Source organism: Montipora foliosa, chromosome 2 (assembly GCF_036669935.1).
Source record: "Montipora foliosa isolate CH-2021 chromosome 2, ASM3666993v2, whole genome shotgun sequence".
NCBI lineage: Eukaryota > Metazoa > Cnidaria > Anthozoa > Scleractinia > Acroporidae > Montipora > Montipora foliosa.
The window spans coordinates 41,107,447-41,126,996 of NC_090870.1; the positions used below are offsets into that span (position 1 = coordinate 41,107,447).

The 19,550-nt window shown below is 38.8% G+C and overlaps 1 protein-coding gene across 5 annotated transcripts in view; it reads right to left on the minus strand.

Moving 5' to 3' along the window:
- LOC137993086 (voltage-dependent calcium channel type A subunit alpha-1-like) overlaps nt 1-19,550 on the minus strand; it is a 59,474-nt gene that overhangs the window by 18,606 nt on the left and 21,318 nt on the right. For all 5 annotated transcript variants that reach the window (XM_068838747.1, XM_068838748.1, XM_068838746.1 and 2 more), the window contains 18 exons: nt 16,929-17,038; nt 14,902-15,033; nt 14,666-14,747; nt 14,285-14,408; nt 13,034-13,193; nt 11,520-11,541; nt 11,022-11,191; nt 9,984-10,113; nt 9,403-9,462; nt 8,711-8,817; nt 7,015-7,123; nt 6,006-6,113; nt 5,708-5,760; nt 4,258-4,300; nt 3,178-3,278; nt 2,304-2,505; nt 1,382-1,546; nt 252-359 (listed from right to left, as the gene is read on the minus strand). In XM_068838747.1, the coding sequence (XP_068694848.1) occupies nt 252-359; nt 1,382-1,546; nt 2,304-2,505; nt 3,178-3,278; nt 4,258-4,300; nt 5,708-5,760; nt 6,006-6,113; nt 7,015-7,123; nt 8,711-8,817; nt 9,403-9,462; nt 9,984-10,113; nt 11,022-11,191; nt 11,520-11,541; nt 13,034-13,193; nt 14,285-14,408; nt 14,666-14,747; nt 14,902-15,033; nt 16,929-17,038 (1,986 nt within the window). The remainder of the gene's footprint in view (nt 1-251; nt 360-1,381; nt 1,547-2,303; nt 2,506-3,177; nt 3,279-4,257; nt 4,301-5,707; nt 5,761-6,005; nt 6,114-7,014; nt 7,124-8,710; nt 8,818-9,402; nt 9,463-9,983; nt 10,114-11,021; nt 11,192-11,519; nt 11,542-13,033; nt 13,194-14,284; nt 14,409-14,665; nt 14,748-14,901; nt 15,034-16,928; nt 17,039-19,550) is intronic.

The following is a 19,550-nucleotide window of genomic DNA, read 5'->3' on the forward strand; positions in this document are numbered from 1 at the left end:
AACGTATCAAACAACTGTAATTTCGAAGGGAAAATTAAAACAATTGTTGGGGTGTTGATTTTTAATAGCCCTTTGAAAATAGTTTGAGGTCAGTTGGACTTAACAGACTAAATTACCTTCAGTCTGATTTTACTAATTCGACTACGAAATCATCATTTAGGCAAGTCGTTGCTTCTATTAAATTACGCACTTTTACCAACGATCAGTCGTGAGAGGCAAGTTTAAATTCAAGATTTGTTGTAACTGCTTACCAGCCTGAAGGCAAAAAGCTTTAGGATAGCTTCTCCCGTAAACATGAATGTAAAGATGATGTTGAAAATGTCGAGAATTTCACGATACAACTTCGGCTCATTGTGAAACTGCAATGAAATTCATGATTAATTTAAAATGCTTTGTTTTTCTGCTTTGCGGGGGATGGGGGAAGGGGGGAAAGGGGGGAGGGGAAGGAGGGAAGAGAAAGGGGAGGAGGGGCGGGTGGCACGGCATACTGCTTGCCACTATTTATGTGCTAAGCTGCGCGAAAGGGACCCGTGGTTAATAGTCCTAGATATCATTATTACAAAGGCAGCACTTTCCTCTCAAAATTGTAAGTCCTGAGGATTAGTCCAGTCGAAGAATAAACTCCCAAGACCTCTGTAAAGAATTTCAGCACCCAAAATGACAAAGAGTACATATAATTTTCACCAACGAAAGAAAATCGACAAAATGAGTTTTTCTTCCCAAACGAACAAAAGATTGAACTTGAACGGAAGATCAATTAGTCAGCTCAATCGGAAGAGTATCGGTATCAAAGGGAAAGAAAAGATAATGACATTTGGAAAAGGCTGGAATATCTAATCTTTTCTGGTGGAGACGATAAGCGGTCCTATCACACAGCTTTTGTTCACTGCCTCAAGAGATCTTAATAGATCAATTTCGATATATTAAAATTCAGTCTTCGACAAAAGACCACTTCGATACTCCGAGGACAAAACTCATACAAATCTTTATTTTATTCCCCAGAGCCTCAAAATCATGTTTATTGTTTTAAGCTGAATTTTAATATATAGAATGTGGTCTAATACCCACTCACTGCTCGCAAAGAGAAGTGGACGAAGTCAACGGCTTAGTAAAATGCCGGACTACTATAGAGTATCGAAAAGAGTATTTGAGTATATCAAAGAGAAAGCGGTTTAGAACTAAGGGTCGAATGTAATTATGAAATACAAGATTGCCAACCACAGTGGCCAGCTTCGGCAATTTCGCGCCGTCGCACTAATTGCACCCGCGCATTTACCCGCGTTTTGAGCACTTTGAATTCTGATTGGTTGTAGTTTTTCGCTGTCATCAAACTCATTAAAAATGACTTGAATTGTTCCTCACTATCAATGCCATAACTTACCTTCATGGTCAGAATGAGTGTATTGAGCGCAATCAGCAACATAATGAAGTACTCAAAAGGTCTCGAATCAACAATTCTCCATACACGGTATTGCCACGTGTTCGGGTCTTCAGGCATAAATCGTTCCGAAGGTTTCGCCACGATGGCAAAATGCAGACAATCCCTCTGACGAAAATGAAAGATCACATGATCAATGTAGGATTACCTCGAGGCAACATCACGAAGGGTTCGCTGTAATTGACCGATTTGACTGGAAACGGGGTTAGTGTGTGAAAAAAACTAGGTGCTGCGTCGGCGACGCGGGCGGGGGTGAAGCAGGAAACTTAATTTACTTTAATTTAAACCCCACGCGCCCATTGGTTCGTTTGCAATTATAAAATTGCTGACGCAGTGTTTTCGCGTAAGAGAAAACAACTTTTGGATTTTTCGGTGAAGTGAAGGAGATGAATCTTTGTCTCGATTATTTGAAGGGTTTAAAGGTTTCAAATATTTTTTTCTCGGGATTATCGCCCCAACAGTCAGGCTTTTCTGAGACCTGATAGTCAGGGTCGAGTGAATCAGGGATTATAGGTTCACTGGTTGTGAAGCGTTTTTATATCGCATAATAGAGCAATGCAATATAACACAAAAAACAAGAATAAACCAATGGAGTGAGAAACGTATATTCCTGCCGTGGAAATAGTGTCGATTTGAAAGAGAAGTTCTAGTTTTGGCTTTCAAAATCCTACTGTTCATAATGGAACTACGTAAAATAGAGCTTCAGTTTCTACCAGTATCACATATTCTCGGGCTTGTTTAGGTTGAAAGTCCGAAGTACGGAATAAAATGACCTACGTATTGATTTATGCATAGGATCCTTGTTTGAATGACCCTAAACTTGCGTGACAATGAGTCATTCTTTTCGTCACGCAAATCGTCTCACCTGATTTCTGTCAAGTTCACAATCTCCTTGCTCCTTCTCGCCTTGTTCTTGGAACGTGAGGATAATAAGAGCGACGAAAATGTTGATGAAGAAGAATGAGAAAACTACGACGAAGAAAATGTAGAAGAGAGCGATCTGGATGTTGTTATCGACGATGGGTCCCCTGTCGATATCGGTGGTGTCAATGGAAGCCTGCATCAGACTGAAATGGAAATTAAAAAAAAAAAGAAAAAAAAGAACGACTTGAAGGTCACTCCCGGTAAAGAGCATTTTAAGAGTCTTGAAATTTTCTTGCGATTAAAGTATTATTAATAAAAAAGGAGGTTCTGAGTGAAAACTAATTTGCTTCTAAGGGACAGGAAAATTGTAATAAATCTAAGGGCCGATTTACACGGTACGACTTTGTTGCATGCGACAACAGCTTACGACAAGCCCACGACATGATTTACGATTGTTGTGTACGTCAGAAAAAATGTCGTAGCATTTTAAAACATGTTTTAAAACGCTGCGACAATCGTAAGTCATGTCGTAGGCCAGTCGTGGGCTTGTCCCATGCGACAAAATCGTATCGTGTAAATCGGCCCTAAGACACCTCGACCAAATTATTTCACATGAATAACAAAATTGAAGAGCAAGCCATGTATGTTTAGACCCTAGAATCATAAAGCACGTCAGCTTCGTCAGACACCAAGCTGCTTCTAGAAAAAAACTCTTCTGGCCCTTGTTTGTCGTTTTGTTCTTGTTACAACATGTAATGCATTTGAAAATGTAAGAGGGACCAGAAATGCCCCAAGCTGTGATCACTCCCCTAACAGTTTGAAGTGCCTTTGTTACAAACTAAATAAAATAAATTTAAACAGAAAAGAAGACTCACGCTGGCCAGCCTTCTCCTGTAGATGATGTAAATAACGCCAACATTGCTCTAAATACGTTGTCAAAATCGTAATCCTGTCCAGCCCATGAACGGTCCTTCACCTGCAATATCGACATTCAGCGCTTAAAAAAAAAGCCTGGATTTATGCTTCTTGGTAACTGCATCTGCTCTAGTTACTCCCCTACTGACGCCTGGTCCTCACTAGCGAAGCAAGCATAAGCATCAGAAACAGACACGAGGTAGCTACACACATACAAGGTAGCTACTAAAATTGCGGATAGGGTTACCTTATACTTGAAGTAATGAAGAAGCTTTTTAAAGCTTCGTCATCACTGGCGACATTGAAACTTCAAAGATGGCACTAACTTCAAATCAAAACGATCCCGCGCGGTTCAAATGCTCTATACAACATCTTTTGCCGACGCCCGATATTGCTTACCCTTCATGTGGCATTGTTTGATAAAGCTACGACAGTACGAAAACCATGTAACAAAAAATCGTAAAAAAACGCGTCAGTAAATACGGAAATACTTGACGTTTTCGATCCCGTTGTGATGACAACGACAACGACGATGACCGATACGACAATATCAAAGAAAGGAACTTTATTTCAGCGTTTAGTCCAACAACGCTGGAGCACTAATTGGGGAGTAAACTGAAATCAACAAATTAACGCAAATCAAATCAACTGTTGGTTTTTGAGGAGAGGGGAAAACCGGAGCAGGTTAGCGAACCAACAATCTCAATCCACATATCACGCAGAGTCTGGGAATCGAACCCGGGCCACAATGATGGGAGGCGAGTGCTCTCACTCTTGTGCCATCCCTGCAGTCCTAGAGTTTCAATTGGGTCTCTAGACCAGCCATAAATCCAGTTATTGAGGCTCAGACCATATACCCTATGCCTAGAAAGTCGATACACATCCGTAGTTTAAATACATGACTCCAATATAATTATAGCCTCTACTACACTGTTACCTCCAGCGGGATATAGTAACTTCTTTAACTATTTCATTAACACTGCAATTATCTTTCGCCTAGAAAGTTGTTACAGACTTCTTGGAAAAAAGAAATTACTCACTTCTACTTCGGACATGTCATCATTGTATTCAAAGTACTGCCCTCTGTACGAAAAAAACGTTGATGCCAATGTTTGTAAATCGTTCAACATAAGAACTGCAGTGTTGCGTTGGGAAAGCTCGCAAATCTGGTAACACTAAGCATTGCATTGTTTAGCATTATAAGGTAATTTCTTTTGTTAAATTTTTTGTTTGTTTGTAAGTTTGATAGGGTTGCAATCTAAAAACAACAAAGGCATAAGTTAAGGCAAATTGGCGATGGCAAGACGACTCACGATGACAAGTTGATTGGTGGTGAGAATATTGATTTGCCACCAAAACCTGACACATTTCGGTAAGGAAACTTAAAATCTTGTATCACCTTGCAAGGAAGTCTGTGCGGGAAAACCTTAACTGAGTTCGCTACAACAGGTTGCAAAATTAACGGAGACACTTCACCTTCTTGGGGCGTTCTTAATTTAGCTATTATCTCACACACTGCAGCCCCAGTCCCCCTTCCCTCCCTGATCAATATTGCTAGCAATACAAAATAATGCCGAAAACTTCCAACAGGCAACATTGAAAGGGGGGAGGGAGGGGGAAGAGGAAAGGTCTGGAGTTCAAGATACGGCGGGTATTGAAAGCTTGAAAAGGTGTTTTTTAACGGGAAACTCCCCAATTTTGCAAACTGTTGCAGTACCGACCGAACGCCTAGCTTGTGTAAAAGCATGTTTATTATTTGGCCAAACAAGAAATCAAAAGGGCGAAAAAAAGTCGTTGGAAGCCGGTTAATGTACACGGTACAAAATTTGGGCAACATTAAAGAAGGTCGAGCTCTCTTGTAGGTATGTTTTCTGTTAGTCTAGACTCACAAAATTTTGGATTTCCGCTATGGCAAAAAAGTTTCCACTTCATCTTTGCTAGTTGCAACCTCGACTGGGTTTAAATTTGCCAAACTTTGCTCAGTCTTGACCATCTTCCTCGTTATGATCTGCTCGATCTTCGTTTAGTATCATTAGAGGGAACAAACTAATTTTTTTCGCATATATTATTTTTGTTAGTTTGTAAGTTTTGTCTAGACCGCAGTCAATATCGATTTTAGACTAGTTTTTTCCAGTCCTTTGGAAGCACGGCCATCTAACAAAAAGAGATTCAGATTCGGGTTTAAGACTAATTGCAAACGGCAGCTCTCATTTTGTGATAAAACCATAAAAAGACTTTTGTTCTAAATTTTGTCTCTTCTTTGAACACCTGCCCAATGGCTCTACCTCAGAGGCAAGAAATGAGTTGGAATTACGCAAATTTCAATGATGTTGGGGAAACCGCGAATCAACCTCACGATTGCCTAACGTTTACCTATCTCTAGGGACTAGAGATAGTATCAAACTGATATCAGTTAATAAAAGGACTGAAGAAATCCCGTAAAAGAAGCAGAAAAGAGAGACTTCAGTGACTAATCTTGAGGGCACTTACTTGCATTCCTCTTCTGTCATTTTGGAACTGTCATCGCATTTGAAAAACTTGCCCTGCACGAGATAAAACAAATTCAAGTTATATTTTTTTTAACGTTCCCTGACGGTTGCATACCCTGTACGAACAATAAAAGTAACAACGAGAAGAAAAAATCCTGGTCAAAGAAGGGTGGATCGATATTAGACCCCACGAAGCATCGAACTTGGAGCCTCTAAATCCGTTGGCTGCACACTAACCAAGTTGAGCTTCCTCCTGGAACAAACTGTTGAACACCAACTTCATTGGCTGATCTGCTTACCTGAAACAGTTGCACCCCAATCACAGAAAAGATAAACAAGAACAGTATTGTAATGATGAGGATGTTGAGCACATTTTTCAGCGAGTACACCATGCACTGGAAGACAGCCTAAGGAATTTAGAAATCTGTGTTAGCGCTGATTTACGTGTAACATGCAGGCATAAGCACAAGCGACAAACGTGGTCAATAGCTTATGTTGTTGATGATAATTTCCGAGCCAATACCCACTTGGTCCAGTTTGCTAGTTTTGCAGTTCATTTGAGATCAGATTAATTTGTCCATTTGCTCCCAAAAAGGACGGGAACTACCCAGGAATCAATAGGACGTAACCATTTGCAAAGGTTACAGTGTATCGTATTTAATCGAACAGGCGCCGCGGCGCTTTTTCAATTTTTCGCGCCTCAAATGCGGCGGTTATTTGAGGGCTGCGCTTGTTCAGGAAAGGAGGGGTGGGGGGGGGGGGGGGTGAGCCTTTCAGGTCTTAGTAAATACTCTTTCGATTAAAGACACGAAACTGGTCAGGCTCAGGGAAAACTTGAGGGGAGTGTACCACTCAACGATGTTGTTTTACAAGAAAAGGTATCAAGGAACTAAATTGGGAAAAACGGTGTTGCTACAATACTTAATTTCACCTTTGTGTACTCGCGGTTTCCACAAAAATTGAGATTTTGACATGATTTCACGATGCAGATTTGCAAACAACGGGAGAGCAATGTGTCTACACGCTCGCATAGGGCAATGTTTTACTTATTTAATGCAATGTTTAGCGGCGTTCAGGTCAAAATCAGCGCCATGAATCTTTAGAGCCCTCATGTCCACGCGACACAAACTGGACTTGAAATTTCAAATCATTCTTGTCCTCAATCTCACAGTCGCTACAAAATTTAACAGTCCCTCTTATTGAGACGTATGGCCGCCAAAGCGCGAAAAGAGCCATTTGACTCAATAACGTACTCCAAGAGCCCTGCTTACATCTTGAAAAAACCATAGCTTGCTGTACGATACGCACCTTCAATTTCTTAGCCTTGTTAATAGCTTTGAGAGGACGAAGAACCCTCAGAACACGCAAAACCTTTACTATCTTTTTGGAGCCTGAATCTATGTCACTCTCCTGTTTGCTGTGAAACGATAAACAGAAAATTCATAGAGTCCCATTCATCAAGGTGTTTGGATGTTTGAATGTTAGGAGGGAGGGAGGGAGGGTCAGGGCAGAAGAATAGGGGAAATCAACATCAAAGTTACCCTTTGATAGCCACCCTGAGCCAGATTAGTCATATTGGGCCGTTTCACCGCCAGCAACTTCACACAAAATCGATGAAATTCATACTCATAGCAGAGTTCTAAAAGTGATCTTAAATCAGTACATTCAAATCGATGAAAACTTAAACCACTCGATGTTTCATCATCTACAAAATGGCGGCCAAATGTCAAGTCAAAAGCTAAGCTCGCCCTCATCCCTTAGCTGTTGAACCTGCACGCAACTGTCCGAAGGCTGCCCAGCGTTCGTAGCGCACCGCGCACCGCGCAAAGCGTAATTAGCAAGAAAGTCCATTCATAATTAACCGCGAATTAGTTGGTAGTGGGCCCCTTCTACTCACTACGATCACGAAAAGCTTTGGAGTAGTAACTAGTTAAAACGCTCTCATAAGAAAAACTAAATTTGAAAAATGGTATAAATTAAAAAAACCGAAAAGTTTAGTTACTTAAAAGCAATTTCGTTGTATTTACATATTTCAATTATATTAGCAAAACAATCAGCCACGGTATCTTTAGATGCGATCAATTTTGATAACAACCTCTTAAAATAGAGAAGATCTTCAGACTGCTGGACTTCAGATTTTAAATTGATGAGACTAATGGTGCAACACATAGACGAATTTCCTGGTTTCTTTTTTTTCCCCTACATTCCGAGATGATTATCAAGACCCTCTGCTGTCGTAAAAAAATCTCCATTATTCTTTCTAGCAAAATTTCCATTCTAGTGTTTTATTTTCGTCTTGTAAATGACAACTCTAGCATAATTATCATCACCACTCTTTACCCTCGGATTTTCGAGTAGCTTGATGTAGCTAATATCTCTGAGCATGTACCCTCTCAACCATGATATACTATAGAACTCCGAGAACTCCGGAGTTCTCGGGGAACTCCGAACTCCGGAGGGGGGAAAACCGGAGAACCCGGAGAAAAACCCTCGAAGCAGAGAAGAGAACCAACACAAACTCAACCCACTTATGGCGTCGGTTCCGAGAATCGAACCAGGGCCACATTGGTGGGAGGCGAGTGCTCTCACCACTGCGTCATCCCTGCTCCCTTGAGACCTAAAGACCCTGAGTGTTGATCCTGCAGATCCCGCGACCTCCCGCAAAGCAGCCCGATGCTCAACCAACTGGCGGTTATTGTTTGCACAAACATTCGGGGTTTTAATAAAGGTAAAGGTTCTTATTTTTACGAGGGTAGCACGTGACAGTCAACTAGAGTTACTGATAACCTTGTGGCCCTCGATGCGCACCTTTTACCCCCCTCCCCCTCCCCGATCTTCCTCCGTCAATGCAACACGGATCAGAGGAAAGTCGAAACAGACGTCGATGGAATGAGACGGGGATCGAACTGGCGACCTCCAGCTCAGAAAGCTGCGCAGTAACCGACTGAGCTACTCATGTTCATTTGGGAATACATTGAAAACAACGTGAAACAAGAGGTCCTACCTCATGACAAGGGAGGCAATAGCACAACACACGACCAAGCAATCAATACAATTCCAAGCGTCTCTGAAGTATGAACCAGGGTGAAGGATGGCACCATAGTCAATAAGCTAAAACAACGTTTCAAAAGAATGAACTATGACTAGTTGCTCAAATTACGCATGGTTAGCACTAGCCATTGGTTAAATCAAACTAAAACCTACCTACAGGTGGTCACGACATTTTTACAGTGCCAATGTTTAGTCATTTTTGGGCCACATACATCCAGATCATTATATCCAAGTTAATGGAACCCTATCTGTAGAAAAATCTCGGTGTCCCTTTTCCTTTGTCCTCCCCTTAACACATCACATACCGGTAATTTATTGTGTCAAAGAATACTGGCAATAAACCTCACAGGAAGTGTTTCACACAAAAGTGACTTAAGGCAATACTCAGTCCATTTAAACACTAAACCTATAGCACCTGCAAATAGCAATTTAACATTTTAAATTCTAAAAGAAACGTTGTAAAAATTATGGTCTTTTAAACAGAGTGCACATCTCATCTCCTGATTTTTCATCTGGTATTTCAGTTGCCTCCAGCAATCACAAACAAACCCTTGAATCATTTTCACGGAATATAAGTTTGCTGCGAAAATTCAAAGAAAAGTAACATAAATAATGTACGGCTGCACTTAGATTTGAAACATTTACCTTGACAATGACCTCCAGGGCAAATATGGTGGTGAATACATAATCAAAGTATTGCAGCACCTGTATGATAAAATCCATAATTATGTTGGCAGCACATAGTACAGAGTCAATGAGACAACTGATGAGTCACCACTTGGATTCAAAGATACTAGCCTGGGGCCAATAGGCCAGTTTCGTATTCTAACGGTTGGACTGGACCTAGCATGAAATGGAGGCTAATGCAGGCAAATTAATTTACATTTGAAAAGATTTGCCCGCATTAGCCTCCATTCCATGCTAGATCCAGTCCAGCCGTGAGAATTCGAAAATGGTCTATTGCTTTTTCACCACGTTCCTTTTCGCTCCATAACCCCAACTGTGGAGCGTGGTCCAGGAGTACAATAATACTAACAGTAAAGTACTAAACCCTTGAAGAACACAAAGCACGATGTTGAAAAGTTCGTTGTGGAGCACTTTAGGGGAAGGCTACATTCCATAATTGTGTCTTTTTCTTTACTTATCCAAGAAAAGAAAAGAAAAGATGCCCCAGGAGGACTACTGTATTAAATTCAAAATTCTATCACAAAATAATTCATTCTCACCTGATTGCGTTCAGACTTTTCATACACTGGATCCTCAAGAGCTAACAGAACACTGCTAATTAGAATGATTACCAGGATGGAATTGTCAAAATAGCGCAAATTCACCAGCCAGTGACAAGCTTTCCGCACCCTTCAAAGCAAAAAAAAGTGTGAAATTATTGATTTTTCCATGAACCATAAATTGCTGTAGCGATTTCCTGTAATTTGCGAAAAAAAAATAAAACAACAACAACAAAGCTTTTGCCTTCAATGGTAAATTGGGAACTTTCATTTGTAACAGGTCTGTTAATTCATCTGAGTGTTTGTATCCATCATGTCTAAGTGGCTGTTCTACCTGGACATTCCTTTTTTCTGCCTGCCAAACATTAATTTCAGATATTCAATATTGTATTGTTATTAATTTTATCAAAAACCAAAGAAGCAATTTTAGTTTGTGCTTTTCATGGTTGGATTCTTTCACCTGTGATTACAATGAAGAGTCCCTTGGACAAAAAGACTAAAGAACTACGTACAGTAGCGTTAAGCATTGATGTTGAGGATGCTTAGGGACCATTTAGCCACCTGACTGGACTGACATGTTAATATAAGCTGCCAACATTTGGATACTGTTTGTACAAAGGACAACATTGCACAAAGCAAAATCGCATTTGTAAGATTTATTTGAGTCAAGTGTCATTCGTTTCTTTCACTTGTCACTGGCTGTTGTACTAAAGTTCATATAGTTTTTTATTTGTTCCTTTCGCTTCCACTGTAAAGTTCGTATAGATTCTCAAAATATAGTCATTTCTCATGTATGTTGTAGTTAAATTTTCCTTGGTTGAAAATTTTTGAAACTAGTTAGTTTATAACTTCCTTTGTTTCAGATTATGGTAATGTCTATATGACAAATGAAACTAAAAAACAAACTTGTCTGAAAAAAATTTAACTACAGAAACATTTGCCCTTAGGCTTCTTACTGGATAGCCCTAAATGTATGAAAGAACATAAATTACATTAAACAGGGGTCATTCCTTTATGGATTCTTAATTTGAGACTTACGGGTTGCCAGGTGGAAAGAGAAATAATGACCATGTATTGATAATTGGTACTTCTTCTCCAGGCTTAAGCTGGGGAACCATACGGCCAGGGTTTCTAAGGTTGCTGATAAATGAAGGCTTGTCATCTAATTCTGACTCAAATTCATCTTCAGTTGGACCAAGTTCATCACCCTACATGAGCATAAAAATAAAATAAGATGAAACAGTAGGTTGCAGTAAACATCACTTTGAGCGATGCGTGTATGAGCATTCTTTATGTAATATTCAAAATACACACCAGCTTTGAATGATGAAGGTTGTAAAAAAGTCCTAATTTTCTAGCAACATCAAGGGAAAATTCACTAAAGTACATGCTATTTTAATGCTTGCAGAAATTGGCCATGATTTGGCTAAGTGACCAACATGCAAAATTCACTAAGGATGTTTGAATGTCAGTAGCTGTTCACAGAAAACTGCAGCACTGATAACATTGTCATTTCAGAAAAAAAAAGCATCCAACCTTCCTGGCTTCCCCATTGTGCCTGAAAGACAAGGTAAGCAAAACGTAAACAATGTTGTCAATGATCATAATTAAATCCCCTTTAGATTTTTTTCCATTGCAAAAACGCAACTTTCAAGGTCTCAAAAATTAACATAGTAAAGATGATAGACAGTGTGAATGAGGTAGAATCTTCAGCTAAATTATGATGTCACCAACCAAAGACTAGACCAGGTTGGTTGTAGTTAAATCTACTGAAAATGATAGACCTGATGACACTCTGAAAAGAACATCAACCATTATAATAATATTATATGTACACCAAAGGGCACCATCTAACTTAGGACAATTTCCATTTGACAGAACTGACCGGCTAGACCAGGCATATAGAAGGACTAACTCTACAATGGCTTCAAATTCACACACTTTGAGGATGACATATACCGGTGCTCCTCCAGTAGAATGTGAGGGATCATCATGCAAGCGTTCCTTCGAAATTGTTGCATTTTCTTTGCAAACTGATGGGCCTGGCCAGCCAATTCTGGTGAGAGCCAAGTGACAAGATAGCGCAGCTTCAAAAACCTCAAAGGCAACTTTAAAACATTTATTAAAATGGTGTGCATCTTATTACTTGAAATCCTAGACAAACAAGGTATTAGGAGTGCATGTTACACCATGAGAATGCACCAGACAAGACAGACCACTCACAAATTACTACACTGAAGCCTGAAGATAAAACATGAAGGGTGTGGCACATGGAAATCATTAAGGAGGCAGTGTGGCCCAGTGGTTAAGGCACTTGCCTTGAGATCTGGGGATCCCAGTTTCAAGACATGTTCTGGCCACTGGTTGAATTTGTTCTTGGTAGTCCCTGGTTCAAATTCTCAGCTGCACTTGTAAATAGACTTAACTGATTAGAGTGTAGTGCTAGTTTTGTACCTCATATGAACTACTGTATGTGAGCGTTAGGGTGGGAATTGAACCCACGACCTTCAAGTTATATCACCACTGCTCTACTGACTGAGCTACAAGGTCAGACAGGAGCAGGTCGTGGGAACTGAAGATGTTAAAGTGACGGCAATGAACATGTACAATTACAAGGAAGGGTTACGTTTTTACAAATGTTGGCAGTGTAGCACTTATCTTTCAACAGACTTAACTGATTAGAGCAGCGGTGATCTAACCCGAAGGTCGTGGGTTCAATTCCCACCCTGGTCAGAGTTTTCCTCTGTCCTTGTGTAGGCCCATTTCCATTAGTAGGGCCAACGCTCAGATGGTTCATATGGGGTAGAAAACTAGCACTTCACATTACACTCTAATCAGTTAAGTCTGTTGAAATTTAAGTGCTATTAAAGAATGTCTGGCACTTAAATCGCTGGAGAACTTTCTTTCAAAGGTTCTGTCTCCATTCTACTAGAATTGGCTGTTGGTTGCTATCTTAGATTATCAGTTGTGCTGGGATGACCTCAAACAAAAGTGAACACTTTTCAAGTGCACACTTTTCTGATTTCAACAAGTGAACAGCAAAATCTTACCCTGGACTGTTGCTGGGGGAGCCACGATCTCTGTACTGATCTAAAATTTCTCTTTTTCTTTCCTCCCTTTCAGTCTCTTCAGCTTCTTCATCTTGACTTAGTTGCTGAGCATTCGCCAAGTTATCAACAGCAATGGCCAAGAATACATTGAGAAGAGTATCTGATTGTGGTTAAGGAGCAATATTATTGTGTTTTCAATTTATTGTTTAATACGCCTTTGGATGTTATGGAAATTCTCTAATTAAATTTCAATTACTATTAATGATAAGGTTCACATGATAAGAGGGCTTCCTACATTGTATAAAATGCGAACCCTTACCAGATTAGCTTTCTTAAACAGTTATTAGATGTCACCCCAACAAGGATCTTCCTACCTTCTCAAGTTCTGCCTTATCATCTTGAATTTTCAAATTGGAAAAAATGATAATTGGCAAAATGCCCATCATTACATAACCCTTTCACCTCTTTGCATGGATTAAATCTTTTGGACCTGGAGGCTGGCCTCATTAAGTGCCATAAGCAACTGTTACCAAGTTAGCTCTTTCTTCAGGAGTGAGTTGGCCAACACTTCATTTTCCAGTAATCATTGTCGTGTTGTAACAAGCCTTCTTGTCTCCTTAAATTCGCTCTGACGAAGGGCTAACGCTCGAAATGTCAGCTTTTCAAATCGTTCACGGTGGTAACTCAACATTTATCAACACGTCTGATAAAACCAAATTTTCCTGTTTCACTCTCCCACCAATGCAGCACCACAGTTTATTTAGAAACTAGAAATTTGATTAATGTTAGTGGGCTTTACCGTACTTGTTTAGCATATCAAAAGTATGAACACAACAAGAGGAGACTGGTTGAAGTTATTTCATAAGTGCGGTCCACAAAGTGAATTGAAAGCTTGAATTTTGTTACATTGTCAAATTACCACCATGATACGATCAAAATGCATAGCAAATCAATGAAGCAGAAAAAATGACAAAAAGATGACCAGGATTAGAACTCAACTTGAGTTCCTTATTTTTCATCTGTTTGTCCTTAGGCTTACATGTAGCCATTGTATAAAAAAGGTTACAATAATTATTCACTTTTCTTTAACATACTTTGGTTGCAATTATTGGACACGATGACTAAAATAAACTAAAAAAGTCACTTAACATGGTTACCTTTCATGATGGTGGACAGTAAACAGTGAATTTTTAATAGTCAACAACGGAACAAAATATGCCTCTAAAATCTACACTGTTAATAGTAAGATACAATTTCCAAGAACCACCAGAAGCACAAAGTAAATTGACAGGATTAAGCTGTATCCCCCTAGTTGTGAATCAAATGACAACACTCCATCATACATCACAGCATTCCAGTCCTCGCCTGTCAAGATCTTTAACACAAAAGCAAGTATAAATGGATGTCAAAGTTATGATTGGTTTAATGTCTTTGTTTGTGACCATGGCAACACTCTCAGTTCCAGGTGCTTTCAATAAAGAAAATATCTTTATCCTCTGTCAGAGAAGGAGAGGTAGACAGTTCTATTTAAAAAAGCTGGCAACAGTCTTACAATTAGTTGGTGGTCCTTCACATATCCAATTTGTCTTAAGTTTTCATTCTTTAAAATTCAAAGTACATGTATCTTCTTACCTGAAAAACAGCAAGTGCAGCATTCCAAAAATTATCGAAATTTGTTCTTGGATTTTCATCTCTTCCAGGAAGTTCTCTAAAACTGGAAAATTATACAAAACAATGAATATAATAAATTGTATCCCATAAATTTCAAACACACTGAAAAATAGAAATGAGTGCTGTATGTACAAAAATAATGTTACTTATTACACAGTGCCTAAGACATTTTTTCAAAAGGAAGAAGGTCAACTTACCCTGCTCCAAAAATCTGCATTCCAAGCAATGCAAAAATCACAATGAATAAAAAGAGAAGAAACAGCAAGCTCAGGATGGAGCGGACACTGCTTAATAAAGATGTTACCAAGTTGCGCAGGGATGACCAATACCTTAAAAAAGCAACAACAAATTTAAACAAATTAAATAGGCATTAGTCTAGCAATAGGGACTTGTTTTTGCTTTTGATTCCAAAGGTGCTTTGGTGCTCCTTCTATGAGATGGTACGGCATGTGTTGAAGGGCAAGCTAGAGGAAGCAAGGACGACCAAAGAAGACATGGAAGACGCAATTGGAGAAGGAGAGCAAGAGCGTTGGTTTGGAGAAAAAGGAAGCCATGAATTGAGTGAGATGGAGAGTGGGAGTTAGAAAGATTGCTGACAATGTGGGGTAAATCCAGCCACCCCTGTTTACAGGGATAAACCCGGATCAAAATTGGATTGATGATGATGATGATGGATAATGATCTTAAGAATTTAAGTTAAACTTGACATCAATTCTGTAGTGTTTAACAAAATTATAAGTTAGAATCATGATTATTGAATGTTTAATTCACTGTTCTTCAATACTGTGTAACAGGCAGCGTTGAAAACACTGAACAACTGCAGTTAGTCCAGACTTTTGCAGTCTTTTCCATATTATTACCAATGAGAGTAAGTCCAATCATATTCCAGCTGCTCTTAAATCTCTGAACTGGCTGCCTGTAAATGACCAGGTATACATGTATGTACATGTTTTTTGAGCATTTAATTCTGATTGAATGCAAGGTTTTGCCCTCAAGTATCTCAGCACTTTGTTCATGAAATGAAAATTAATGATTGATATAACAAAGGTAAATTGAGTTCAATAAGTAAAGATGTGAAGTGATTTTATGAGTCTCTGCCTCTTCCACATCACCTCGGTAATTTTTGTCACTTTCTCCACTGAATTAATTAAACAGATGACCTGAACAGTGTCAGCCGAAAAAAAAATATATGCAATTTACATGTAGGGGTAAGGCAATGTTTTCACAATTTTATTTTATTTTTCTTTATTACTATTATAATTTTATTTTAAGAAAACAATGAAACCTTTGACTTTATTAAACATATTTTGACAGAAACCTCTGATATCCTCAGTTAGTCAGAATACACAGTTGAATTTATGATAAATAGAAAATGCTAATGTAAAAAATAGTAACAACAGAAATTATGAAGTATAGTGTGAAAATGTGGGAATTAAAAAGATAGTTTAAGATTGACATGGTGTAATTGTTGATTCAAAGAGCATTGTTTCCTCTTTAATCATAAGTTGAAAACTGGTGGAGGCATGATCTAAAACACGAAAACAATCTGCTGAACAAGAGGCATGACAATGTTCAGAATTCTGCAGATATTTGAAAATGTGAGAAGCCCTATCACTGGTTAAATGCTCCTTCACATGCGTAGAAAAATGCCAGACCGTTTTGCCAACGTAACAGGCCTTAAAGCCTGCACACGTACGTCGGCAAACCGATCTGGCATTTTCCCACATGTGCTAAGGAGCATTTAACCAGTGATAGGACCTCTCACATTTTTCGCATTTAGCATTTTCTATTTATTATAAATTCAGCTTCCATCGCTTTGTATTCTGACTAACTGAGTATGGCAGAAGTTTCTGTTGAAACATGTTTTATAAACTCAACGATTTCATCATTTTCTTAAAATTCTTTACTTGTCTGCTGCTATCAAGACCATTTAGAAAATTAAAATTTGTTCTAATCCTAGATCCCCTTCTGGTTATTTAAAGGACTAGTACTGGTACTGGTACTGGACTGATAGACTAAATTGAATAGTGGGCCGAAATGCGAGCAAATTCTAATGTTTTCCACAACTAATCATGAGAACTCCCGGCTGATCAAAAATGTTTTCTTTTTTCATATAATTTATATACATAACTGTCATGTTCCTGTCATGACACATTATTTACATTCAAGAGAAAAATAAAATGAAAAGGTTAGGTCATGGGGACTTGAAAAAGAATATTTTTACCTTGTGAATTTGAAAAGCCTCAACAGTCTTAAAGCTCGTAGAACAGATATCCCCAAGCTAATATGCTGTGTCTTTGATATAATTAGCTCAATAATGCCACAGCAAACCACCTATCAGGAATAAGAAATTTTATTAATGACTACAGTATACATTGTAGTGATATTATCATTATGAATTCAAGATATTGCAAGGGCTGATGTACTGTTTTGCAACAAATTGCCACGCTGAACTTAAAGTTCCCTACAAGGAGTGAATAGGGAGTTGTGTGAAGATGAAACAGTGCCCCCTTCTTTCTGGATGTTCTAATAGAGCTTATAAGGTAAATGTACATTTGAGCAAGAGACAAAATATATGGGATTTTCTTCTTAACTTTCCAAAACTTGACCACATCTAGAAAAACAATCTGAGACTTGTAAATACAATGTGGTAAGCACAGGGGCTTTACTTTAGGATGCCACCCTGCATACTTAAGTTCCTTATCCTTAATACAACTGCAACTCCTCCCTTGCTCTAAACATTTGGGCTTTTTTCTCTAACGAAATCTCCCATAACCAGGCAAAGGTACATCATTAGCAAATCGCAAATGCAGAGGAAACGTTTACTCCCAAGTATTGAAGGCTTAGAATTTCAGGTTAAAATTAAATATCAAACAGAAAATTCATCTTCTCCAAGAGTGATAACTTGCCAAAATTTTATAGGAAATGTATGAATTTTCAGATTTAATGGTTGGTTTAATTTGTACTGTGAATACATGTAAGTGATGTAAAATAGAACTAGTTTTAGTTGATTTTAGAAGATTTACATACCGTCACGTTTTATAATTATATTTGTAAACATCTGTATAATCTTATATGTAAATGCCTTCAAATATTGTGCGACTGATAGGCTACAAATTTTATTGTTTTTGATGATAATATTTCTTACATGTACTGCACACCGCATTGAAACTAGCCATGTAATGTAATGTAAGTTTGTATGTTTGTCTTTCTTTCTTTGTAAAGCAAAAAAATCACAAATGCATGCCACATACATGTACACTTAAACCATCAAGGGATTTGATGCCAAAAGAGAAGGTGGGGAGGTCCAGTGGTTGCTCATAGTTATGAAACCTTAAAACCATCAAAAGCGAGAACAATGTTGTTGCAATCGATGTTGAATTGACCGTGACCCTGCACAATCTTTTGCTTTTGCTTCACACGTTTGCAAATTAGTTACGCATAATAGAATTGAAGGATTTGATTGGTTATCTTCTCGAAAAAAAGGTGTGGTTTGTGCAGCCCGAGCAAGGCCAAAAATACGGACAAAAACATGAAACAAAGGAACTTGTCAAGTTTCATAACCATCTCCATGCATTAACTATGAGTTGCCCCTTTGGCTCCTAGGAGGGACACTTCAAGATTTTACCCTGTATAACATCAAACAATTTCCCTCACGAATGGGGAACCCTTAGGCAAAAAGGGTAGCAACAACTACTGCAAAACCAATCCCCTTTGCCTCCTGGCCCCAGTTGTTAAAAGGGTGGATAGCGCTATGATCCACTGGATAAATTGCTATCCATTATTTCTCAGTTTTGCTAGCGTTTATAAGCTGGATAGTGATTCACCCAGTGGATACCATTATCCACCTTTTGAGAAACCTGAGACTTGGGCCCGGTTGTTCGAAGGCCGAATAATTTAATCTTGGATTAGCGTAGACTTTTGTTTCATATTTTCAACTTTTTGGTGAAAGTTCCTTTTGCTTATTTTTGTTTTCCAAGATTGACTTCTTTTAATGTAAAGTTTTGCCGAATATCAGCGTTGAACAGCATTTGGGTATAGAGAAATAAACTCCTTGGTTAATTTTTAATCTGGGATTAGCGTTAATTGGCTTTTGAACAACCAGGCCCAGGACAGGAACAGATAGCTTTCACTCTGTCTAATCCTAGAAGATTTTTCTCATCAAAGGGAAAATCCTCAGGGGTGAAACAGAACTCTAAAAGAGAATGTTGCATGGAAGGACCAGTGGTTTGAACACTGGTTTTGCAAACAGAGGCCCCATGTTCAAATCCTGTTGTGACTGCCGGCAGCACATGAAACGTTTGATACATTAATTTTGAGCTCGACAACATGGTTCACAGGACATGAACAAAAGTTTATTTTTTAACTCAGCACAGTACTCTCAACCCCTTTGGAATGAGTTCTTTTCATTTAACTAATTTATTTGAGTCCCTTTGCCACCGTGACTCCACTAATGGCATCACTGTCCCACTTTGTTACCTGTATAAACCTCAAAACAACCCACAACTCCTCAATTAGCTCTGATGAATGGCAAACACTCTAAACATCTGGCCCCAGTTGTTCAAAAGATGCCCGATGGATATCGCTATCCACCAGATAAATCACTATCCATTGGATAGCGCAATTGGTTTTCGCTATTACTTATCCACTGGATAGTGATTTATCCAGCAGATAGATCGTTTGAACAACTGGGGCCTGTTTGGTGATTTTATCTTTTCAGAGATGGCAATTTGACCTGTTTCAAGTCCTTTGATAAAACTATATTTTGGGGTTTTACACTTCCACCATGCATCACCACAGTTCCTTTTAGAAACACTATCCCCTCCAATGAATAAACAAGTTTTTT